General features: G+C 45.4%; 3 protein-coding genes across 5 annotated transcripts in view; 1 reads left to right on the top strand and 2 right to left on the bottom strand.

Moving 5' to 3' along the window:
* Positions 1 to 1329: 1329 nt before the first annotated feature.
* On the bottom strand, positions 1330 to 19076 carry LOC119652961 (PHD finger protein 7-like). 2 transcript variants are annotated; one of them, XM_038057360.1, is made up of 5 exons: positions 18886 to 19076; positions 10443 to 10556; positions 10282 to 10383; positions 1659 to 3022; positions 1330 to 1470 (listed from the first exon to the last, which is right to left on the bottom strand). In XM_038057360.1, exons 2-5 carry the CDS (start codon positions 10533 to 10535, stop codon positions 1446 to 1448), a joined length of 1584 nt encoding a protein of 527 aa, XP_037913288.1. In that variant the 5' UTR covers positions 10536 to 10556; positions 18886 to 19076; the 3' UTR covers positions 1330 to 1445. The 2 variants fall into 2 exon arrangements, with proteins under 2 accessions (XP_037913288.1, XP_037913298.1); XM_038057370.1 differs by having other exon boundaries at positions 1392 to 1470; positions 1720 to 3022.
* LOC119652972 (S-adenosylmethionine sensor upstream of mTORC1) lies at positions 11972 to 19348 on the bottom strand. The gene is made up of 2 exons (XM_038057381.1): positions 19256 to 19348; positions 11972 to 12889 (listed from the first exon to the last, which is right to left on the bottom strand). The coding sequence occupies exon 2, from the start codon at positions 12879 to 12881 to the stop codon at positions 11973 to 11975; it is 909 nt and encodes a 302-aa protein (XP_037913309.1). The 5' UTR covers positions 12882 to 12889; positions 19256 to 19348; the 3' UTR covers position 11972.
* The window catches only part of LOC119652947 (G-protein-signaling modulator 2), a 28085-nt gene continuing 21896 nt past the window's right edge, over positions 19342 to 25530 (top strand). For both annotated transcript variants that reach the window (XM_038057349.1, XM_038057341.1), the window contains exons 1-2: positions 19342 to 19544; positions 19831 to 19926. In XM_038057349.1, the coding sequence (XP_037913277.1) occupies positions 19497 to 19544; positions 19831 to 19926 (144 nt within the window). In that variant the 5' untranslated portion in view covers positions 19342 to 19496. The remainder of the gene's footprint in view (positions 19545 to 19830; positions 19927 to 25530) is intronic.

Below are 25530 nucleotides of genomic sequence, written 5' to 3'. Positions count from 1 at the left end.
GTAACTGCAAAATAAGTCACAGGATAGCTGAGGAGAGGTAGCAGTGGAGTTGGAGTATATGAAAATGGGAGGGGACTGGAAGGCATTGCAGGCGTTACGGATGTGAGCTTTAAGTTACGACGGATCAATTCTACTTCAACACTGTCCAGTTAATCTTTCCTAGACTTAACTTTTCGCGACTTAACTGAAGATCGCAGAGCTCTGAAATGGTCAAGTCTGCACAGCTTCCGGTGGATAAAAACTGTTGCTTCGCAGCTTGCTTCAGATGAAGTTTTTTATGGATTTCAGTGGTGAATCATAATGGGCATTAAGTGTGTTGGGTACCAAAATAGAGAAGTTTATAGCCATTTTTACCGCGTTCGCGTTCTATGTCGCCGTTTTTAATACCAGGTCATCGGATTTTCTTCAGTGCAGATATCAATGCTCCTTTTCGAAGAGCACTTGCGAATATTTAACATGTAGACCAGTATTTGTTTTGCTCTGACTAATCTACTTACGTCCTGACGCCGTTCATTCGTCAAGGACCCTTTCCCATTTCTGGACAGGACCGGAGCCCGGTCTACTGCGCCGACTGAAGTAAACCTCGTCATTATAAATCTTCTGGTTTGCCCCACGTATGTTTTTTCGCAATCCGCACAAGTTATCTTTTGCGGTCTTTGATGCTTCCTATTCGTGTTTTCCGTAAAGGTTCGAAATTTGCAGGTTTCTATTCCAAAAATCTATTCTTTCTTCCTTCGGTTTTATTCACCTCTTACGACAAGCAGGGAAGACTTTGAGTGTTTTTTTAGGCCTCAACTCACAGGACCAGAGAGAGAAAAGGAAAATCATCATGAGACCTCTCGTCAAATATCTACGATTGATGATTAGCAACTGATCCGTTCCGTTGTTGGTGATGATAATTCTCTAAACCTGGTATAAAATTGTGGTCAAACCGTCATAAATACGTTTTTTCTGATTTCATTCCATATTTTGGATTAAGGGAATCTTGAGTCCGCACCAATTTTATGGCAGATCAGGCCAGTTTGGGCGACTTTGTTCCTAACTTTTTTTGGCAAACGACCCCTCGAACCCATTGTTTTTTTCAAAACAAGAGGGACTGACGGTTTAGTTCACTTTCATCCACGCTACTCCTAGGCTAAGGAGAAGGCGTCTGATGAGATCTCTCTTCTCTCGACGAAACGGGCACTCATTACTGTTTTCATGTGAGGTTGATCGTCTTCAGATTTTGGTACGATTAGGGCAAAAAAATAATTGAAAATACAAACTTTATTTCATACACTTTGTCACTATTGTGCTTAGCCATCATAATTAAATAAAGTAAACAATTTCTGCTTCAGCAATTATAGGAAAATGTTTTCGCTTAATAATAAAACACTCGAGTGTGATGCATTTCACTTCATATTCTTCGGCCATTTCCGATTCAGTGGGAGCAATAGCTCTCTTATCTATTCAGGCGTACCCTCGCGATAGCTAAAAAATAAAAAAAAGGTAAATTTAGTGAAAACATATTAACAGAAAACCTTCTAAAAAACATTTACGGCATTCACTTTTGGAAAAGATCTTCGCTCTCCAAATTCACTCTTGTAACTAACAAACAATAATAGAAAAGTAAATCCCCAACCGATAATCTAAAGAAATCGAGATCCTTGGACACTCACTTTTCGAAATACTTCTCTATTTTCTGTTGCAGTGTAAATTTATCAACAGAACGAGACCTACTTGTTGCGATGGTCGTGTCCTTCTGTTTAGAGTGCACACTGGGGGCTAGAGTAGGTTGCGACACGTGGTATAAGGACGAAGCGTCTGAGTTGCTGGGTAACGTTATATGTCTTGCACTTTCCGATATCTGGTCACTCTTCTTAGCCGAATGATTTGTTAATTTCTTCGGTTTCGGTACAGCCGCATCGCTTTTCTTGATAAGCTTATCAAAAAGATCCCCAGCGCTCTCCTGGGAATCATCATTGTCACTAACCTCGATCACTTCATCGTGCAACTTCTGCCTAGATTGCAGGTTTTTTACAAGTTTGTGGATCAAGTCATCGTCGGGTTTTGCATTTTTGTTTACTGTGAGTTTCTGTCTTTCCACGATATTTTTTTCTGAGTCTAATAAAGCGTACTCGAATTGAGATTTATCATGTGGATCTAGGATTATGTATGGCTTCAGACCGGAAAGTTTTGGACGAAATTTCTCTGTTTTCGAAGAACCAGGTGATTCAGGAGATCTCTTTGCTTTTTCAAACGCAGCATCAGGCAGACACCTGTTTTGAAAATTGGAATGCTGGGAAAAATGTGCATCTACATACGACCTTTGAGATTTACTCATAAATAATGTTGTGTCCAGGCTCGCTCCTACGCATAATCTTTGAGATTCGACTTTGTCTTGAGCATGCAATCGTTTTGTCCTATTCAGTATTTCATGGCAACTATCACATTGAAATTCGTTTGGTTTGATCCCTTGTGGCAAACAAGCCAAATGACTCCCTGCCATTGCGCAAGTATGACACACCACGACTAGCCATTTTCCTGAGTTGTAGTGATGATTTCGTCCTTTCTCGCACAAGCATTCGACCGCATCACATCTTGAATACTTTTCATAGAGTTCGGAAAAGGCTCCTTTTTCGCGTTCCCAAAGTGCATCTCGATCGGGCACGAAGATTCCGAAACGGCGGATGTCCTCTCGAAATTGTTTACTTTTACACCACAAGCACTGCAAGTAGTATCCAGCAGAAAGTGCGTACTCTTTAAGACAACGCCTATGAACCCAACAATCCATGTCACAACACTTTGAAGTTATTGAGCTCAGAGGGTTGTAGATCCCCATGGAAGTCAGGCAAATGTAGCAACCCATTTCGGGCAGATGCGGGTTTTTATGTTTGATTCCGTGATGCTGATGGCATGATGAATTGAATTCGTCGACAAATTCGAATAAGCAGTCATTTTTTAGGCCACAGGCTAGGTGGTAGGAAAGATCACATTGGGCGCATTTTACGTGGGCATAACTCTCCTTGCAGTAACAGCAGGTCTGAAATGTAAGAAGTTTTCAGAATTAGATTTTTTTGTTTAAATTTGACAAAGAAATGTGAAAATAAGAGAAGTGAATTTTGTTCACAAATAGCTTACAACATTTACCGAACACGACCGAGATCAATCAAAAGCTAACGTAAGAGTCCTGGAACCACATGACGGCAAAACTTTCGGAAATGGTAGCTAAGCACGTAATATTACATGTCCTGAGCCAAAAATATAGTGTTATCATCTACAAAGATAATTCTTACGGGATTTCTTAGTTCCAACGTCGCAGGGATCAGTGACACCACTCATGGTATAAAGCCTAAACTGATTCCCACCGATGAAGAAGTTGACTGACGGTTTCATCCAGGCGGAACCATCTTATCAGACGCTGCCTCATCTCTGCCCTGGGAGCAACGTGACCTACTAGGATATAGGTTGGGTTGGGGTGCATGCAGGAGAGGTTTGGTGAAAGGAAGCTAGGATTGGCGCAGGGGATAGGTGGGTTTTGATAATTGGGACGAGAAGTAGTTACCAGCGTACAGGGCTACTTTACCGTAGGGGTCAAAAAGGAGGTTTCGGGTATAGAGAGATAAGATGAGGAGGAGTTCGTAGAAGATTCTCTTGAATGACCTCGACCTTCATGGCCTGGCAGATAAGGGGATTAAGGGGGGGGGGGGGGGTGTGGGTTAGCACGGCGTCGATGCGGGGCGTTTGGCAGGTGTCGTAGTGGATCTAGTTGGAAATGTATTTGTAGCGGTCTTCGTTTCTTATGGTATCGGAGCAGTGGCGTAGGATTCTGTGCCCTTTGAGTCTTAGTTGTTCGATTTGGGTAGGTGAGCTTTCGGATCAGAACATGAGGAGGGGACGGATAAGCAGTTCGTAGCAAAACAGTTTGACTTTCAGAGCTGTTGGGATGTTGTATTTCAGGGCTGGGTAAAGGGATTTGAAAGCATCAGTTGGACGGCTTAGTGTCCTCGTGATATATGGGAGGTGGGATAGGCGGGAATTCATAGTCACCTCAAGGTAGGTGACTTCATTTTTTTTTTTTTGGGTAGGGTAGGTGAATGCATTTACGCACACAGTGTTGGACTCCCGATTCGGTACGTCGTCGGACTACCAACTAAACACCTCCCCATTGTCAGAGAGCTAGCCTGGAACCGTTTGTCACATTACTTCGGACCAGCCCCCGAACTCCCCCGCCTTGCGGAGCCTTCAAATCAGGGAATTTCTTTCATCAACGAGAGGGGAGAGGAGAAAGGGAACTGTCAGTTCAAGAAGCCCCCTGCCATCCGGCTCCCCCACCGGTCGAGTTCTATCTTCTTAGCAACGAGAAGGGCCCGAACGTAATGGGCAACACGGTTCCACCTGTCAGCAGTCCTCAGCATCTCTTCCACAATGTTGTCTGAAGAGAGATCCCCTGTGTTTAAATAGAGCTGCTGGCGAACCCCATCCCACCTTCCACAAGGAAAAAAAGGGTGGTGGGCATCGTCCACAACTCCATTGCAAAACACACAATCCGGAGAACGCGCCTTTTCAATCTTGTGCAGGTAAGACTGAAAACTTCCATGCCCACTTAACAATTGGGTAAGGAAATAGTCAGTCTCACCATGCTTCCGATTCAGTCACGCACCTAAGTCGCCGATGAGGCGCGCAGTCCATCTGCCTCTAGTTTCATTTTGCCAGGAGAGCTGCCACTCGTCTAGAGTGTGTTGCCGTTCTTCGCGAGCAACCACTTCCCTTGGGTCATCTCCCTTGCGCTTGTATATGGCCTGACGCTCCCTAGCAAGAAGGGCAACGGGGATAACTCCCGCGATCACCATCACGGCCGGTTCAGAGACTGTGCGGTACGCAGACGCCACCCGTAAAGCTCCCCGTCTCTATACTTGCGCGAGGCGTCTACGATATACCTCCTTGTTAAGGGCGCCAGCCCATACCTCTGCGCCGTAGAGCAGGACAAACTACGTTGAGCTCATCAGGAGACGTCGCCTACTAGACGTAGGACCCCCAATGTTTGCCATTAGTCTACTTAACGCCGAAACTCCAGCCGCAGCCTTGTTCGCTGCTGCTTGGATTTGCTCAGAAAAGCTCATCTTTGAGTCAAGAGTCAACCCGAGGTACTTTACCGCTGATTTTGACTCGATTATCGACTCGCCGAACGATATGTGACGCAGGGTCGGAATTCTCTTTTTAGTCAGGATGACTACTTCGGTTTTTTTTCCAGTGCAAGGTTGAAACCATGAGTAGTCATCCATCCGCTTACCCGTCGTATCAATATGCCGAGTCTGCTTTGCGCCTCTTCGACAGTGCGTCCAGCAACAAGCGCTGCGACATCATCTGCGTAGCCGACCCGGCGCGACTCTTCTGGCATGTCGAGTTTAAGAAGACTGTTATAGGTAGCGTTCCAGAGGTCCGGCCCTAGGATGGATGCTACCCCCGACGTGGCCTCCATCCACCTTTGACCCTCTAGTGTTTTATAGAGCAGGGAGCGGTTCCTCCGATAGTCCCTCAAAATCCGTAAGAGATAGTTCGGCACGTTGAATGTATTGTCTAGTGTGCCTAGAATGTCTTTCCATCTTACGGAATTGAAGGCGTTTCTGACGTCAGGCGTTACGAGAAGCACCACCCGTCGAGTTCGGCGGCTATGTGCCTCTGCTCGTCGAACGCCGTCCACGACCTGCATGACAGCATCAATTGTCGATCTCCCTGCCCTAAAACCAAACTGCCGGGGAGATAAATCTCCGGCAGCGCGTATCGCTTCAGCGAGTCTACTTCTGATGAGCTTTTCGAGCACTTTCCCAGCAGTATCAAGCATACATAGTGGGCGGTATGAAGACGGCAATTCGGGATCGCCTTTCCCTTTAGGGATCAGCGCAAGCCTCGCAACTTTCCAACGAGCAGGGAAAATGCCCTCTTTCAGGCAAGCGTTGAATGCGCCGAGCAGTAGGTCTGGCCGGTGTTGGAATACCAGTTTGTACACCTCTGCTGGAATACCATCGGGTCCTGGCGCCTTCTTGTTTTTCATAGAGAGGACTGCCTGTTCCAACTCTTTTACAGAGAAAAGTGGACAGTCCTCTGCGCTCTCCGCGCCGACGTCACCATCCCATACGGGGTGTGCAGGGAAGAGTGCCCTCACAATGCGGTCCATCTGCTCGGCCTTAAGTGAACAGGGTTTCCGCAGAGCCCCGATTTTTCGGGTTACAAGTTTGTAACCGAGTCCCCACGGATCCCCATTCACCTCGTCGATCAGATCTTGCCAGCAGCGAGCTTTGCTCTTGTTTATTGCGCTGCGGAATCTCCTTTTGGCTGATTTGTACTCCATCATTATGGTACATGACTCCCCCGGTCGCCCAGACGTTGTGTTAAGCGGCGGAGCCTGTGACACTCCTTCCGGAGCTCTGCGATTTCCACTGTCCACCAATACATGGAAGGTTTGCCGCGCCGTCGTTATCAGGTCGATGGGGATTGAGGCGTTGTAAATTTTAAGGGATAAGGTTGATATGTCACTCCGCACTTTCGGGGTCATCCCTATGTTACCCTACAATATGATAGTTTAATATTTCTGTTGGAGTTGAACTTGGGATTTCCGTCCGTCAAGAAAGCTAAGAATTAACTTGCAGAGGTGCCGATGGAAATGGAGAAATTCGGAAAACCGTATTGCCCAACGGAGTCGAAAGCCTTCTTTATGTCTAGGAGACACGCTATGGTCCTTGGAGAACGTTCGATTTGGGCACGAGGAGTGCATAGTCAACCGAGTGTTTGGGTCGGTTGGCGAATTGAAAGTCGGGGAGTGTGTGACTGGAGTCAAAGGCCTCGTCAATCATTGCTTTTATGATCTTAGTGGAAGATGATAGGATCGAGATAGGCTTGTAGTTATCGGGATTTAGAGGACTCTTGTTTTTTTCGGGATGGGAAGTAGACATTGATTAGGTAGTGGTTGATCATACAATTTACAGTGACGAAGTTGCGCAGATGAGGGAGAAACACTCAGGTGTTTCATTTGAGATTGTCAAGCTCTTGCTAGAGCCAAGTTGCGGACATTAGGTAAATCATTCTTTAAGGACCTCAAAGAGATATTTGGTTGTAGGGTGGGCTGGCTGGCTGGCTCTGACAATTTGAGCCAGCCAGTTTCTGTTTCCCTTGCTATTAATACAGTAGGCTTGGTCTTGAGGTTTCAAAACGGCACATCACAGTGTGAATTGGGTGCCTCCAAACGGCTGCTGACACTTCCCTACCAGAAAGCCTACATACAAGAGATTCATCTTTCGACGTATTGCTTGAACTGTTATAGTGGAAGGAAAGCATTACACATGTTCCACGCTCTTCGATCACTTGTGCGTGAAAAATATAATAAACCTATGGGAGGAATAGGAGGATCAAACGATCATTCTGAGTGGCCGAAGACGACCTAGAGGAAAGAGCTATCGTAGAAACCTAAAAAAATGGCGAAATTGACCATGAAGGTCCGCTCGGAAAGACTGGGAGGAGGGAATGTTTTTTAAGCGCTTTGATCCCTCATGTGATTAGTACAAAATTAACGTGTCTTTACCGATGCCTGGGTACCCGGATTTAAAATTAAACAACAAACAAAGTTGAAATAATTAAAACTTGTTGTTTCTTTTTCGTTGGTGTGAATATTTATTCTTGCAAATACCGAAATTTCGGTACTTCGAGGGAAGTACCGAAACAACAAGTTTCAATTATTTCAATTAATTAATCGTTGGAAACACCGCATAATTTCACTCAAACAAACAAAGGAATTCGCGACGGTCTAACGAAAAAAAAACCAGAACGCCGCGATCGAGAGGGAAGATCCACGACGGACCACAGTCCCGATCATTGTTTATTCTGCCTCAGATAGTTATTTAGGCGCAGCCCCTGAGTTTCCCCTCCCATTCTTGACGTCCTCAGGCCATTATTTAAAGGATGTCCCTATTAAGGTTGGGAGGGAAACTCAGGGGCCGTGCCTCAGTAACCATCTGAGGCCGAGTAAACAATGATCAGGACTGTGATCTGTCGTGGATCTTCTCTCTCGATCGCGGCACTCGGGTCCGGAGACTAACGGCTCCATGAGCGCGGTCGAGCCGTTTTTTTTTATTTTCCAGGTTTAGCTCGTGTTCTGTTTTTTTTTTGTTAAGTTGTCGCGAATTTCTTTGTTTCTTGTCTATTTTTAAATCCGGTGCCCACGCATTGGTAAAGACACGTTAATTTTGTACTTATGACACGTGAGGGATCAAAGTGCTCAAAGGACCCCTCCACATTCCCGAGCCTGGCCAGCACAGAAGCGTGTAATAACGTATCAACCGATCACTTTGATGGAGCTTCAGTCTTTGCAGGCGGACCTTCACGGTTAGTTTCGCAATTTTTTTTTAGGTTTCTGGGATAGCTCTTCCTTCTAGGTCGTCTTCGGCCACCCAGGATGATCGTCTGATCATACTATTTCCTTTTGGTTCTTTACAGAAACTTCACGCATTTATTGTACTTTAGTGTTAGTGTCGTGTTTGTGATGCAATGCATTGCAGCCACGCGATTGCGAGCGCAGTTGCTTGTGGCTTGCTGCATGGGAAGAAAAGAAACTGTTTAGACGCCATCGAAGTACCTCCTGTATTGGTGTAGGCCTCAAGGGCCTCGGGTTAGTTAGCTACCTCGTACCTACCCCACAGTTTTTGCAAACTTAGTACTCGTAAATCATGTAAATCCGGGATTTTTCCCAATGAGCGAAAAAAGAAGACGGTCGCCGGGATTTCGAAAAAGTAATCCTGCTTTAAGTGCAACAACTAGAAGGGTATTTGCGTGCTTTTCGTTATCGTGCGGATATTAGTTAAAATAATCCTAGAACGTATTAAGGAACATTCTCGAAGGCTTGAGCAACAGAAGATAGAATCCAGCGTTGGTCCTTCTGTGCCGTCCACATTAACGCCCTTCCTATCATTTTGTGCTCTTCGTCGATTTCGAGACAGCTTTCGACAGTATCAACAGGGAGTGTGTCTGGCGTACTCTACGCAGGAGGGGTATTCCAAAGAACCGGAAGGCTATCTGGGACGTTCTACGTATGAGGGTCATTTCAGGGAAACTAATAGCTGCTATCCAAGCGACATATAATTACGAAAAATTTCACTTGCTGCATCGAGGTAAAATTTCAGAGGAATCCAGCTTGGCTTGTCATCGATACTTTTTCTTCTCGTTATGCTGCCTCGCCTGGAGGACGTGGAGGGGTTCAATGGACTATGTTACCTTTTTCGGATACCTAGAATTTACTGATAAGAGCTGCTTGCCCTCCCATCAAGCCATGGAACTTGCGCAAATGGCGTCCGTTCTGTCGCTTTCTATGGTTCTGAGTGTTGGTGTCTTGCGGTAATGAAGACAAAGATGTTGCGTTGGACTAGTGGCATGACACGCTTTGATCGCATCCGGAATGAAGATATCGGCGATCGATATGGGGTTGCACCGACCGTAGAAAACTGTGAGAGAGGCGTCTTCGATGGTATGATCACGTAATTCGTGCTAACGCGAAAGGCTTGCGATTGCATCCAGATCAGGCATTTGATAGAATGAAAAGGCGAAACCGATCATAACGATCATCCCATTCACCAAATAAACTTGAAAACACAAGGGAAATCAAGATACTGGAATAAGGCTCTTGAAATATAGGCCACCTGATACATAGATAATAACCTTTTTTCTTGAATCTAGCTAAATTCCTCGTTTATTTCAATTGAAGTTCAGGTCTTTGTGTGATCAAGCAAAAAAGACCATTAAAAGCACGACTGGCGTTTTTTAAAAAGATGGATATTTGCCAAAAATGAGGGGTCTGTGAATAAAAAAATGGGAGAATGTTTCTCTCCAATGGAATTGACCCATCATTAACTGAATGTGGATCGAAGACTGCTTAACTTTCTTAAATAAATTATCAAAATATCCTCTTTCGTGTTTGAAACCTTTAAAGACCCATACGTGGCCATAACAACCATCCGGGTTGACCACGACCAACCAAGAAGGCAGACTCATCCCAAAACCTAAAGATAATTGACGAAGTTGGCCCTGCAGATCTTCAAGGGCCTAATTGCAGCTTATAAATGCGGTTGGATGTCTTTCCTATCTGAGATGTTAATAAGGCGCGGTCTTTGGAGTTTTCTCCCTACTTTGGCATCTTCTATCTATGACCAGAATGACCATTCGTAGTTGACTGCGTCGGATTTTCATTCAACAAATTATTAAAATATGCTTACTTTAAATTGGAAGTTTTCTTTTGCTTTCGATTATAAAACTTACCCTTTTACTGCATTGTTTGATCTCTTTCTTGATATCTGCAATTAAAAATCCTAAAATCCCTCCATTGTCCTGACCTCTCTGCGGCAAATGCGTAGATGTGAGCTGTAAATTACGACCAATATAATCATCTTGAAAAACTGTTAATTAATCCTTTATTTTACCAGACAATAATAGTGCACCTTGATTCCTGATTTATCCATGATAGCCCCGAGCTCAACCGGATCATCGATATCCTTGTGACATATATCACACATTGTGATCGTTTAGGCTCCAACCTGAAACGAAGTAACAAATTTACCAAGCATTAAAATGTTTTATATTTTGTGTGGACCATATCTTATTTGTCAGATTGGGTAGATAGATGGGTTGTTATGAAATGCCAACAAGCTTTGCTGTTGCCACCTAGTTTCTACCTTGTAGGTGTTCACTTCAGCTCAGAGCCCTTAAGCCATAGTTAGGCCCATTGTACTATCCCCGTAAATCGCCTATTCAATGGCTTCCCGCCTACCGTGTTCGCAGGCTTTTAACGAATCTGAAAACATTCTCCAGAGGCAAAGAGTGTGCAGATTCTTCATTGAAGAAAACCCTACCAAGGTGTCTTCGTCTGAGATCTGAGGAGGTCGGGCAGATGCATAAAAAGTGCAGGGCCGTCTCCTCCTCTTCCTCACATTGCCTGCACATAGCCGAAACCACCACCCCAATCTTTCCCATATTGTAGTTTAAGGAGCAGTGTCCCGTTAAAAGCCCTACTAGGGTTTTCATGTCCCACTTCTTAAGGGACAACAAAGATGCCTCTCTAGTGACGCTAGGTTCTTTCACAAGGATTTTCGCCTGCCGGTGAAAGTCCAAATTACTCCATTCGGCTGCGTGAATCCTTGCAATTTCACCCTTCAGAGTTGACTTGACAGTGGATGGCCGGATTCCAAAAGCTGGTTCTGGCCCTACCATTGTGGATCCAGATCCTCGACGAGCCAGTCTGTCAGCCTCCTCAGTACCAGTGATGTTAGAGTGCCTCGGCACCCACATAAGGAATGTTTCGTTCTGTCGGCCAAGTTTCTGCAGCATCTGATGACAACTCCACACCAACTGGCTTCATATGTCGTTGCTGTTTAGTGCTGATAATGCCGCCCGACTGTCGGAACAGATTCGAATGGTGCGTCCCCTCCATTTTTGTCGCAGACATTCTTCTGTTGCCAATGAAATAGCATATATTTCCGCCAGGAATATGGTCGTCATTTTTCCGAGGGGTCGGGCCAGTTCTATAATCGGATTCCCCGAGAACACCCCTGCCCCCGATCCGCCCTCCATGACTGACCCGTCGATCATCATCATCAACGGCGCCACAACCGGTATCCGGTCTAGGCCTGCCTTAATAGGGAACTCCAGACATCCCGGTTTTGCGCCGAGGTTCACCAATTCGATATCCCTAAAGGCTGTCTGGCGTCCTGACCTACGCCATCGCTCCATCTCAGGCAGGGTCTGTCTCGTCTTCTTTTTCTACCATAGATATTGCCCTTATAGACTTTCCAGTCTGGATTCTCCTCATCCATACGGATTAAGTGACCCGCCCACCGTAACCTATTGAGCCGGATTTTATCCACAACCTGACGGTCATGGTATCGCTCATAGATTTCGTCGTTATGTAGGCTACGGAATCGTCCATCCAAATAAAACAATTAAGATTCAGTCAATCAACTTTTATTTTCATCACAATCCTTAAAATCCTGCGGTGTATTTATACAAAATGACATATACTCTTCCTTATGCGTATCAGCCCAACGTTCGGTCAGGCATTTCGCCAGCGACTTCCTAAACACCAAACATGTTATGTGCGGTAACTTTTCGAACTTAATCCTAGAAAATCCCAATTTAGCCAGTGTATATCGCCAATTTTTCATATGCCTTGCATTCTTCCCGACATGCTGTGAATCAGGTGTGATGATTATCAAGATCCCTTCGTAGCGAAGCAACTCGTAAGCCTTCTCACAACAAAGAATTCTCTGCTCAGAGGCAGGCATGTATTCAAGGAGAAGGCTGAATACGACACAATCAAATTTGTTTCGGGGAAGGCTTTGGATTTCATGGTTTTTAATGACCGGTTCTTTGTCTGAGTTTATCTGGACCTTCAGAAAATCTCCTTTATAAACAAAATCATTCGATGGACATAGATCCATTGCAATTACATCGAAGCTAGCGACATGACGAAACGGGTTGAAGCAGCTTCCGACGTCAAGTAGCCTAACTTTATCCAGCTCTGGGAGGTACTTGTCTTTCAAATCTAAATTGAATTCCAGTACAGTGTTTAAGTGTTCTTCTTTGGTCCTTTTTTCAACAAGAATCTTGTCCGTTAGGAAGTAAGACATGCAATAATCAATTATCCATTTTATGCGGCTCATTGCAGCGGAGTCTTCCATATCAGCATTATTCTCCCAGAGGCCAGCCAACGTTTCCATTGCTTGGGCGTAGGTTTGGAGTTGAGTTAGGTTCTCTACATGCTGCGCCCATGCTTTCTCAGGTCCTATTTTTCTAGCAGTTTTTCTCAGTTCTTCATGGCACTCTTTTATGATATTTGCTAGCCGTTTGTGTTCTTCACTAGCCATATTTAGACCTGAAACGATTTGAGAAGAAAGTGTAAGGCCTGCGAAGATCTAGCTCTTATCGATAACGATAAATGAATGCTATTTTGCCGTAACTAAGTGTTATTTTATGGAATCTGTATAAGTCATAACCGATAACAGCTACGACGATGAAATCCGCGCACGGTTGTTGGCAGCCAACAGAGCCTATTTCAGCTTACAAACGCCGTTCCGCTCGAAACGTCTCAGGGTGAACGCTACTGCTGCACAGTACAGTAAGTACAAGACAATGATCTTGCCAGTCCTCATGTTCCTTGGAGACTTGGGTCCTTACCAGAAAAATTGCGAACTCTTGATCGCGTTCGAGAGAAGAATTCTCTGAAGAATTTTTGGTCCCATACATGAAGATGGACGATTCCGTAGCCTACATAACGACGAAATCCATGAGCGATACCATAACCGTCAGGTTGTGGATAAAATCCGGCTCAATAGGTTGCGGTGTGCCGGTCATTTAATCCGTATGGATGAGGATGATCCAGCCCGAAAAGTCTATAAGGGCAATGTCTACGGTAGGCAGACCCTGCCTAAAATGGAGCGATGGCGTAGGTCAGGACGCCAGACAGCTTTTAGGGATATCGAATTGGTGGACATGCATTACATTTTACAGCGTCGAACAGCACTCACACAGGGAGAGTATAGCAAAGGCCCTCACAGCGTGAGCAGCAAGTCATGCGTAATATATTGATATACTAAAGTGTGTATAAAACTATTCTGAAAAAATATTCCAGTGGTTTATAAATGGACTCTTGCATTAATTATTTAACTGAACTATGCTCATTAACCACATGTTATGAGCTCAGTGGCATTAATAAGTAAAAGTTAGGGAAATAAAAGAAAGAGTCGCGAGAAAAGTTAGTTTGTGACCGCGTGGCAAAACTAATCGATAAAAATGAATTCAAACGGAGCGTCGAAAATTACGATGTCTGGCAAGTGTGAATGTCCATCCTGGTGAAACATGACCGATGGAGCTACATCAGCGGAGAAATTCCAATTCCGACCGGAAATGATGCAACAGCATGCGAATTGACGCGTTGGAAAAGCAACGATGAGAAGGCCAAGGCCGATATTATCCAGTCGATTGGCGACGCGGAATTGAAGACCGTGTTCAAGTGTACCACATCGAAGGAAGTTTGGGACAAGTTGCAGTCAGTCGACGCATCCAAGGGGCCGGTTCATAAGATAGAATTGCTGACCGATATCACGTCATTCAAGATTGACGAGGATTACGATTTCCGTGAGAAGCTGGACACATTCACCAGCGCAGTAGAACAACTGGAAGGTATGAAAATTGATATACCTAATGATATGTTAGTGGTATTAATACTAAAAGATCTGCCGCCGAGCTTTGAGAATTTAAGATGCGCAATTAGGTCCTAGGATGAATTGCCAAATACAGAGACACTAACAGTGAAGCCCATGGTGTTTTACGTAGGCATCTGTCGTGAGACTTTATCCTACGGTCCTCTTCAGACACGGATTGATTTTGTGACCACAATCAGAGCCCCGCTGAGACAAGCAACAACGGTACCAGTCTATACCAAGTGCATGGCTTAGCATTCATCCTGGTGGATGCAAGATTTACCTAAATCTCTACCGAGCTATGGAGTACGGAACCCGTGTTGATACGCAACACCACGTCGAGACCCGAAGGTCTCTTCTCGCTTGAGCATAACCACAACCACCATGAAACTCCCACTAGGGGGGCCAACCGCAAATAACCGAGCTGTCCACACATACAACGGGAGAGAGACACTAACAGGAAAAATTCTAGACGAGCGAAAAAGTAGACAGTCTACGGAACCGGAAGAAGATAACAAGGCACTTTATGCCGGCAATCGGTACAGCAAAACCCGGAAAAACGCACCCGTGCCACATTTGCGGTGGTACAAATCACTGGGCAGCGCAATGAGGGAATCGTAATCTAAATACAACGAAGAAGGTCAATTCAGCGGTAGAGGCGAACGAGAACCACTACATTGAGGTAGCACGACCAAAGGAAGCCAAAAACGTGACATCAACAACGAGATGGTGTTTGGATAGTGGATGCACCACACATATGTGTTCCAACGAGGAGATGCTGACCGATATTCAGGAATGTGCGGCGACATTGAACATGACGAACCAAGGGCGTCGTACACATTAACGCGGCGAAAAATAACGGTAATGCACAGCTGAATTTGCAAGGATCTTAGGACGAATTTCATTTCGAAAATCACTCGAAACGATCGGAAGATTTTGTTTAGAAAAGATGACGCGATCACCAAGGACCTGAATGGATATGTCAAGATGATTGCAGATCGGATTGGAGATCTGTACCATCTACAGGGAGCTGGAGAATAAGTGAAGGCAACGACAACTGAAGAAACTCGAATAAAGGATGCAGATTTATGGCATGCAAGACTAGGCCACTTGCACATGGACACCGTGGTCAATTTATCAAAGGGAAGATCCATTGGGATAAGACCGTTGGAGAAAAATATGGCGTCGTGCGACGAATTTCATCGAGGAAAATTAACGGCAAAGCCGTTTACATCGAGAGAAGAAAGAAGCAACGGCTTATTGGATATAATCCATATAGATTTGTGCCAGCTTTCAAGTCACAAATCGGAAGACGAAAATAAATACTTTGCAACGTTTATAGACGATTACAGTGGATGGTGTGAACTGTACTTGATCAAGAGCAAGGAAAATGTATTTGAGACGTTTAAAACGTACAAAAATTATGTTGAAAAACAACCTGGAAAAAAATTAAGGCGTTTGATGATTACCTGAAACGCGAGGGTATCAAAAGACCGCTAACAGTGCCGTATACACCACAACAAAATGGCGTCACCGAACGCATGAACAGAACGATCGTCGATATGGCAAGATGTCTGCTAATTCAGGCTGGATTTACGTTGAAATATTGGGGAGAAGCCATTAAAACTGCAAACTACCTGAGAAATAGATGTCCCAGTAGAAGCCATGGAGGGTCAACTCCATTCGAATTATGGTTTGAAAGAAAACCAGGCTTGAAACACTTACGAATGTTTGGTGCGAAGGCGTTTGTCCTAGAAAAAGGATCAGGTCGTCGAAAACTGGACGAAAAGAAGGAAGACTTGTGGGATACAGCGAAACAGCCAGAGATAGATTAAACGACACAGGAAAAATTGTCGTTACAAGGGTTGTTTCAATAAATGAAGAGTACACCATGAAAAGTCATGGATCTACACAGCTAGATATTGAATATAACTACCCAGGAGAGGACGAAATGAGACAAGATGTTCAAGAAGAGCGTCAAGAGGATCGACAGCCAAAACAAACAAGAGGAAGACCCAGAAAACTAAAGACTGAGAAACCCGGACGACCAAAAACATTATACAGATACGTCAGTGCGTCGAGTGTTACTGCGAGCCGTGCTTCAGGTCGCGAAGATTTGTCGCAGTATGAGGATGCTCATTCAGAGCACGATTGCGAAGTCGACAATGATGTTTTTGACCAAGAAAGTGGAGAAGAAACTCCAGGAGCAAAATGGACGCTCGAAACGTCATTTGTGCCAAAAAAAAAAACGTCCAAGGGCAGATACACGCGTGAGCTAACTAGCTACGTCGCCTGGTAACGACCAGATGGATGAACACGACGACGAACAGATGGAAGTGAATTTCATTGAACAAATGGCTCTAATAGCGGATATTGACGTCGAAGAAGCGATTCAAGGACCTGAATCGCAGTAATGGAAGTATGCTATAGCAGAAGAGATACGTTCTTATCTCAAACATGAGACGTGAGAGCTCGTAACGCTCTGGACAGCAAGGGAGAGTAATAGGCTCTAAATTGATGCTTAAAAATAAGACAGATACCGAGGAAAAAACCGAGCGCAGAAAGGCGCGAATAGTGGCCAGGGTCTTTACGCAAAGGCCTGGACTCGACTACGATGAGACATCAACACCAACCGCACGACTGGGAACCATTAGATTGCTGGCGGCATTGTCAATTGGAATGGGAGCGAAACTGCACTAAATCGATGTGGAAACAGCATATCTCCATGGAGAAGTCGATGAGGAGCTATACATGGAAGTTCCAGCAACGCTGAAAGAAGCTCTGGAAGATAGAATACGCAACGAGCGAAGAGACTCGCCGATTCTACCGAACGCAGCGAAAATGCAGAACAGCCTTGCAGAAGAAAATCAAGCGTGCAAGCTACGCAAGGCGATTTACGGATTAAAACAATCCGGGAAAAAGTGGTACGAGCGTTGGCAGTCTACGTCGATGATTTATTAGTAATGTCGAACAACGAAGAGTTGATCGAGGATCTGAAGAATGGACTAAAATGAGAGTTCCATATAAAGCACTTGGGTGAGACGAAATATTGCCTTGGGATTGAAATCAGAGAAAGAAAACGGACGTGTGAGCTTGAATCAAAGGAAATATGTCGAAGAACTTCTGAAAATATTCGGCATGACCATATGCACACCGCAGAAAGCACCAGCAAGTTCAACATCAAGGTTGAAAGCAGCCACAAACCCGACGAAACCGTCGAAGAATCCACACTACTGAGAGCTAGTGGGATTACTAGTGTATTTAACCGTAGCGACGAGACCAGATATCGCCTATAGTTTAAGCGGGCTGAGCCAGTTCAACGAGGATCCAAAAGAGGAACATTGGGGCGCGGCAAAGAGAGTACTCAGATATCTAAAAGGAAAATTAGTCGGATATCCCGACGCAGACTGGAGAAATGACCCCACTGATTTGAAGTCGGATACAGGGGATGCTTTCACACTGGGAGGAGCCGCGATGAGTTAGAAGTCCAGGAAACAGAAAACTGAGGCGACGAAGGAGTCGATGCACTTGAGAGGTCTCCTCACGGAATTGGAATTCCCAGGATTATCAGATGGGATGATTTATTGCGATAATCAAAGCGCAATAAAATTATCGACGGCGACTGGATTTTACGATCGAACAAAACTTGCCAGAATCCACTTCAATTTCGTCAAAGGATTTTGTTTAGGAATTGAGGGATTCCTAGGTCCGTCATCTACTTAATGGCGCACCGGATCAGTTGGAAAGCAACATGCTTTTGCGGTTATGGTAAATGGAACCCTCGCTTTTGGGCAAGCACCCAAGGTGCAAAATTTAAGTCTTGCGGCTTTGTCCAGGGTAGAGGCAACTCATCAGACGCTGCCTCACCTCTGCCCTGGGAGCAGCGCGACCGAAGTGGTTACAGGGTGGCTTAGGCTTAGGCCAAAACAAATTTACAAGGCGGATTTCTGTTCGTTGTAATTCATACACATGACGTGTTTTTGAATTAATAAAAGGGAGCAAATACCACCTTGTAACCACTTCGGTCACGCTGCTATCAGGACAGAGATGAGGCAGCATCTGATGAGTTGCCTCTGTCCTGGACGAAACCGCAAGTCGCTCTGATCCAATTGGATTGTCGCACCAATGATTATTATTATTATTCCCATTTGTTATCATCTCAGGAGACGCCGGGGTTTACTTAATTACTTGAAAAATGTAACGAAGCTCTGCTGGTAGTAGGTTAGCGAGAAAATCCGCCGAGAACTCTCAGCAACATTGAGTATGTTTGCAGAATGGTGTATTTCTGCATGGATTGAACCAGACTGTCTGAGAGTCCCAGACCATCAAGGGAAGCCGTGAGGTATTTAGGTACATTACCTGCAGCTGACAATATTATAGGAACTATTACCACCTTCTCGGGACGCCAAATTTCTTTGATGTCTTGAGTCAATTGTTTATAGTTCATCTTCTTCTTCACGTATTTCTATTCAATGTTGCTTTTATGGGGGTTAGCGAGGAATCGACTAAAATTAGAATTGGGACGGGATACACAATTTGCTGCGCAACCACCTCTACCAATCGTACTATAACACATTTATTTAAGGAGTTGAAATTAACGCGAATATTTTTCTGTTCCCTTCGCAGAAGCCATGAAAATTTGAAGTACAACCTCCTCAACCACAATTACCTTTATGACACGATGTCTGACAAACAATTCAAATTCTGCAGCTTGACAGTGATCCACTATGATTATATTTTTCGAATATCAACAGATTTAACACTGAAAGAACTGGGAAAGTTGACAATGATTTATTTACAAACAAATCGCTTTCAATTTCAAATGTGACATCTGTCCAGAAAGGCACTGCATTGCCCCGGGAGGGGTGATTATTTCAGGTCAGATTTTTTGATTTAAGCACTTGGATTTAGATGGAAATATATTTCGATTAGAGTAGGTGAGTGAAAGTAGTTTACGAAGAAAAGACTAAAATTGTATAATTTTCTTTAATACAATAATGAGTTGAGAACAGATATCTTCAAGAATCTTCTGAACACACCCTAATATGCAACCAAAATAAAAATTACGACCAACTGGGATTCTCGTGTCACCCCGTTCATCGTTAACCCCAGCGAAAAAACTGACACAAAACGACCGTCGACGACTTGGATCTGTCAAAACAAAAAAGTTTTCCCTCACATAACGCACGGACCCGTACAGGAGCGACATTTATGTTTATCCGCAGTTTCCGTTCTGTTTTTCAGTTAAATGTGTTTTCCCATTAATTTCATGTGAATAATATGTCGTCGCTATCAGCAAGTGCAGAGAATTTAACGGGCGACTCGCAGGTGAGTGGAATGTTTGCGCCTCAGCGTCCACTTGGGAATCGTCGTGACGATGGCCCCGGAGCCAAGTTTGTGCGCGACCAAGCCCACTTTTCCGTAAAATCTGTTTGCGCAGGGAATGCGTGCGAAAAGGAGCCTGGTGGCGGCGCACGAGCTCCCCGGCACGTGCGAGTGATTCACTGAGTGGCCGCTTACGGCCCAAGAGCGGTTTTATGGAAATTCTGTGATAAGTCGCCAGTAAGGCGCGCGCGATGATTCATGGCTCACGTCCGTGTTTTGCATATTTCAGAGCAACGATGGATCGTCGATGTGCTTGGAGCTGGCGCTTGAGGGCGAGCGACTCTGCAAGGCGGGCGACTGCCGGGCCGGAGTGGCTTTCTTTCTGGTGAGTAGCCGGGAAATGGGCAAAGATCGCCGAGCAAGGCAAGGCGGAAGTGGAAACGGTTTGACCTCTGTGAGGAGGCCATGCATGATTGCTTGGAATTAATTTGCACTTTGTCAAGTGGTTGCGATCAATGACGCGACGGGAAATTCCAATTCGGAAGCCAAACAATATCGATCTGCGGAGCTTGAGCGTCAGAGCGACGAATGGCAATGGTTGGGTGATTGGTGATGCGCCGTGGAATACTTGGAGGGAATCAGAACGGAACTAGGAAAGTCTGTCCCCGGAGCCCTCAATTAACTCGGTTCATCAATGCGTGCACGCGAGGAGTAGTGCGTTTCCAAGTAAACCGAGATCCACTAATTGGCTTCATTCGTAGACGCAATGGGGAAGATGCGGGCAGCGAGTATGCTTCGTTGTTGCTTCTCTGCTCGTTTCGGTTTGATAAGGAATTGAAATTTTGCTGGAAAGTCTGATTAGTCTTCGGTTTGGTTGGAATTATTTATGAAATCACTTACACTGCCGATAATTCATACGTTGATTCCGGGAAGACCCGGTTCAGGGGGTCATCATGGTTCATGTTAACCATTTCAGCATGAAAACTCTCTTTTCTCTAATAGATTGTAACTTCTTCAACTCTCAAGACTTTTGTATCCTCAAAACAGACAAACTTGTCAAGGCATCCCTACATTGGAGGTGTTCTGTTGATCCACATCCATATTTGGTTCCAAATTTGCCGGCGAGCACCAACGAGACGCTCCTCTCGTCTGTGGAATATCGCGAGGAATAACATCGGAAAGTTCGTCGAAGCTCTTGGAGCAGGGGGAGGCGCGCTGGAGGGCGCTCCGGAGGCTGATAGCGTCGCAGCTGACATCGTCGTAAATTCAGTGATTAAGCTGATAACGACGACGTGTGAAGCTTCCATGTCCCGGCGGGGCCCCAGCCGTGACAAGCCTTCTATGTACTGATGGACGTCAGAAATTGCCGAACTACGGAGGGAGTCTCATAAGCTCCGCGTTTGGCATAACGTTTGCACGCCAACGAGAGGGAAGGTGCCATAAAGGCACAGCATAGATCAGCAAAAAGGAGACTGCGCACCGCTATAAATAAAAGCAAACCTCATGGCGAGCAGAAACTGGTCAACGCGGTGAATGAGGACCCGTGAGGGCTTAGTTATAAGCTTGTTACCCGGGAAATCGGGGCTCTGCGGAAGCCCTGCATCCTAGATATCGACCAGACGGAACGCATTGTACGGACATTGTTCCCCAGACATCCTGTGCGGGTTGATGTCAATAGCGCGGAAAGCGTCATGGATTGCTCCCTTTTCACAATAAGAAAGCTTGAAGAAGCGGTTCTCACTATGAAAAACAAGAAAGCGCTAGGTCTTGATGACATCCCGGCGGAAGTTTACAAACTGGTGTTCCGCCAACGGCCAGACTTGCTGCTTGGGGCGTTCAACGCTCGCTTGAAGGAGGGCATTTTATCGCTGGAAGGTGGCCAGATTCGCGCTGATCAGCAAGGTTAAGGAGAGTTTGACACGGCCGGGAAAGTGCTCGAGAAGCTCATTAGGAATAGACACATTGACGCGATCCGCGTTGCCGGGGACTTATCACCAAAGCAGTTCCGGTTAAGAACAGGGAGATCCACATCCAGCATGGATGCTATTATGTAGGTCGTAGATGTGGTTCATCGAGCCGAGGCACACAGCCGCTGATCTCGACATGCCAAGCTGCTTGTTGAAAGGACACTCTCTGCTCTATGAGACCCTAGAGGGCCAGAGGGAGTAGCACAGGGATCCAACCTAGGGTCGGACTTCTGGAACGCTTGCTACGATAGTTTGCTGAGCTTCGATATGCCTGAATAGTCGCACCTGGTCGATTATGCGGACGACGTTGCGGGACTTGTTGTCGCACGCATTTTTGAACAGGCGCAAAGCAGACGGGTAAGCGGATGGATGACTGAAAAAAACCGAAGTAGTCATCTTGACCAGCAAGAGAATCCCGACCCTGCGTCCCATATCGATTGGTCAGTTGACTATAGAGTCAAAATCAACGGTTAAATATCTTGATTTAATGCTCGACTCGAAGATGAGCTTCTTCAAGCAAATCAAAGCAGCAACGGACAAGGCTGCAGGTAGAGTCTCGGCCTGGAGTCGGGGTTAGGAAGTTTAGACTCGGATCACTGTCTTGTTGGCGTGGTACTCCGGACTCGAATAACAACACCATCCCGGCTCCCCGTTGATAATCAAGTGAGAGTGAACGCTGAAGACATCCACAACAACTATAAGAGGGAAAAGATTGCTGCAGCTAATTGAAATCCTGTAAATGAAGAATCGACAAATGATCTGCATAACCAGAAGAATGTTATCATTGATACTACCACAAACATACTTGGACCCAGTCGCAAAAAAAAGGCAGAACGAATAGTTCCACGATAAATGTAACTTAGCAACGGAATGGAAGAATGCTACATATCGGGCAATTGCCTATCACGAACTTTTTCGAGTGGAGAAGCGACTTCACAGACAGAAAACGGAAATCAGACAGAAAAAAACAAGGCTGTGAACTCGAGAAGCGCAGGAAGCAACAGCACCGAGCGCCGAAGTTTTGCCAACAAGTCTGGAGGATGAAGCCTTATACATCTCGAGACAAAGGAGACTTTGATGAATTGATCAACAACCAGAATATCGGAGTTAGAAGTTCCGCCCATTGGAGACGATGCACAAATGTTGCCACAACCAAGTATGGAAGAAACAGTCTGTGCAATTCATCGACTTAAAAACTATCATTAGCCTGGAGCCGGTGGAATTAGAGCCGAAGTGGCTAAATGTGATAGCGACCAACTACACCAAGCAGTTCATCAATTTATGTTCAAGGTTTGGGACAGCGGATCCATGCCGCATGGCTGGTAACGAAGCATTATCTAGCCCATGCATAAAAAGAAAGATATTACGCAGTGCAGCAATTATAGAGGTATCACATCACATAGAGGAGTGTGCCCTGGGCGTTAGGGCTTAAGAATACACTTAAAATCTTCCCTGTTTGCCGTAAGAGGCGACTAAAAATGACATATTTGTGGGCTAGCAACCTGCAAATTTTGGCACTTTATTGCTACCAAAACCTCAATAACGCCTCGACTTCACGACTACGACCTTTGGCTATCGAAAACGGACTATGATTAATTTCCAGAATGTGTACACGCTCTTCGATAACGGTAGCGAGGGCTCTTAGAATGTTCGCTTTTTCCAATTCAAGCGGGAACTCCAACGATATAAGCTAGACATTCTGGGCCTAATCAGAGTAAGATGGTGGTACTCTGGAGAGAACTCCTTTCCCTGTAGCGACAATGTGCTTTTGTATTTTGGGAAGCTGAGTGGGTGGTGTCTGGCTGTTTCTGACAGCTACGGCAAGGCGCACTTCCTTGACCTGTGACTTGACTGGGAGCCATTTTCTGTCATACTTCTGACTGCAAGATTCCGGACCAGCATCGGGGCATCGCAACTGTACAGTGCTATGCAGCAAAGGAGACTTCCGATACAGTGGAAAAGGATTATTTCTACGACCAGTTGCAACAATTTCAGGAAAGGCTACCTAAAGGTAACATTGCGATCGTGATGGGTCATCTGAATGCCAAGGTGTGCTCTGATAACACATTGCTCGGACATATGATGGGAAAGTACAATTTTGGCGACCGTAACGGTTTGTGAGTTTCTGCACCTTCCACAGCCTCGACATTGGTGGTACATTGTTCAAGCACAGAGCCTGCCATAAGGTTTGTGCAGTTTAAACTGACCAACACGTGGGAGCCATCAAATTGGACACTTAGTGATCAGCAGTAGATTTAGGAGTTGTCTTCTAGATGTGCATAACAAGGATCACCATCTGATAGTCGCTTACATGTTACGTCCACCATCTCTTGCAGGATTGTTCACGATTTAAGTCCAACATTGACTGCTTGTATGATCCCATCTGCTGATGGGACGGCAAATACATTGGGTAGCCTACCTGGGAATATCGATGAACATTGGGCCGCCAACAAAAATGATCTTTTCACGGGTGCTACACTGGTCGTCAGCGACGAAGGGCATAAAATCTGGTTGATTGCGGAATCGATAAGGGATTGAAGGGCCTACTAAAGGAGAGGAAATCCCGGGAAGGTCAGGGGTAATTTGCTATTTCATTGGTCAGGGAACCGGAAAATGTCGTAGAACACAATGATTTCAGAAGGGTATACCACATCACGAAAGGGCTTACACGTGACCGCAAATCCTTCGATGGTCCTGTGAAGGACGTTAATGGTACACTTCTCATCCACGATGACGAGTAACTGAAAAGGTGAAAGGAACATTTCACCCCGGTTCTTAATCGTATCACATCCGGTTAGGGTCCGCCTCTTGTGGATGAAATGGCCAGTCTCCTTAACACCTGGATAAGGACTGTTCCTCCAAGCAGAAGAGAAAGCATTTCAGCCTCGACCCGAACCGAGTAAAGCCGTTGGTCTTGACGGTCTTCCGGCAGAGTTATTTATTTATCGCTGCATCTGCAGTTCCCGACGAAATTGATAAGACTGACTAGGCTGACCCTGACTAATGTGCGAGGCCAGATAAAAGCAACAGGATCACTCTCAAGACCATTCGACATCAATAACGGTCTACGACAAGGGGATGCTCTATCATTCGTCCTCTTTAACAATGGCCCTGGAGAAAGTAATCCGTGATGCTGAGGTAAATGCGAGGGATACGATCCTCTTTAAGTCCATCCAACTACTGGCCTATGCTGACGATATCGACATCATGGGAAGAACGACCCGAGACGTACAAACTGCCTTCAACCAGATCGAGCAGGCGGATATTGGCGCGAGATCTTGAGCTGCACATCAATGAAGGCAAGACAAAGTATATGGTGGCAACGTCAGAAACAACAACCAATCAACCAACAACATCAAACCGCACCGGTTAAACGGGAAGAATAAAGAGATAGGAGACTACAACTTTGAAACCGTTGATAATTTCTCCTATCTTGGGTCGAAAATCACAACCGATAACAACTACTACGATGAAATCCGCGCATGGTTGTTGGCAGACAAAGAGTCTATTTCAGCTTACAAAAAACTGTTCCGCTCGAAACGTCTCACCATAGGGTCAAAATTCTTACTGTACAAGACGATGATCTTGTCAGTCTTCATTTATTCCTCGGAGACTTGGGCTCTTAGCAAGAAAAATTGCAAACTCTTGGCCGAAATCTATGAGTGACACCACGACCGTTTGGTTGTGGATAAAATCCGGCTCAATAGGTTACGGTGGGGGGTGACTAAATCCGTATGGCTGAGGATGATCCTGCCCGGAAAGCCTATAAGGGCAATATCTATGGTAGAAAAAGAAAACGAGGCAGACCCTGCCTAAGATGGAGCGATGGCGTAGGTCAGGACGCCAGACAGCTTTTGGGGATATCGAATTGGTGGACCTCGACGCAAAACCGGGATGTCTGGAGTTCCTTATTAAGGCAGGCCTAGACCGGATACCGGTTGTTGCGCCGTTGATGATGATGATTGAATTGCGAGTGGTACGCGGTTGTCCGGTGGCGTTTAAAGGAGTTTGACCAATTCTGA

Source organism: Hermetia illucens, chromosome 1, assembly GCF_905115235.1.
Source record: "Hermetia illucens chromosome 1, iHerIll2.2.curated.20191125, whole genome shotgun sequence".
Lineage (NCBI taxonomy): Eukaryota > Metazoa > Arthropoda > Insecta > Diptera > Stratiomyidae > Hermetia > Hermetia illucens.
The sequence above is the reverse complement of the archived record's forward strand: the minus strand, read 5'-3'. Positions and strand labels throughout refer to the sequence as shown.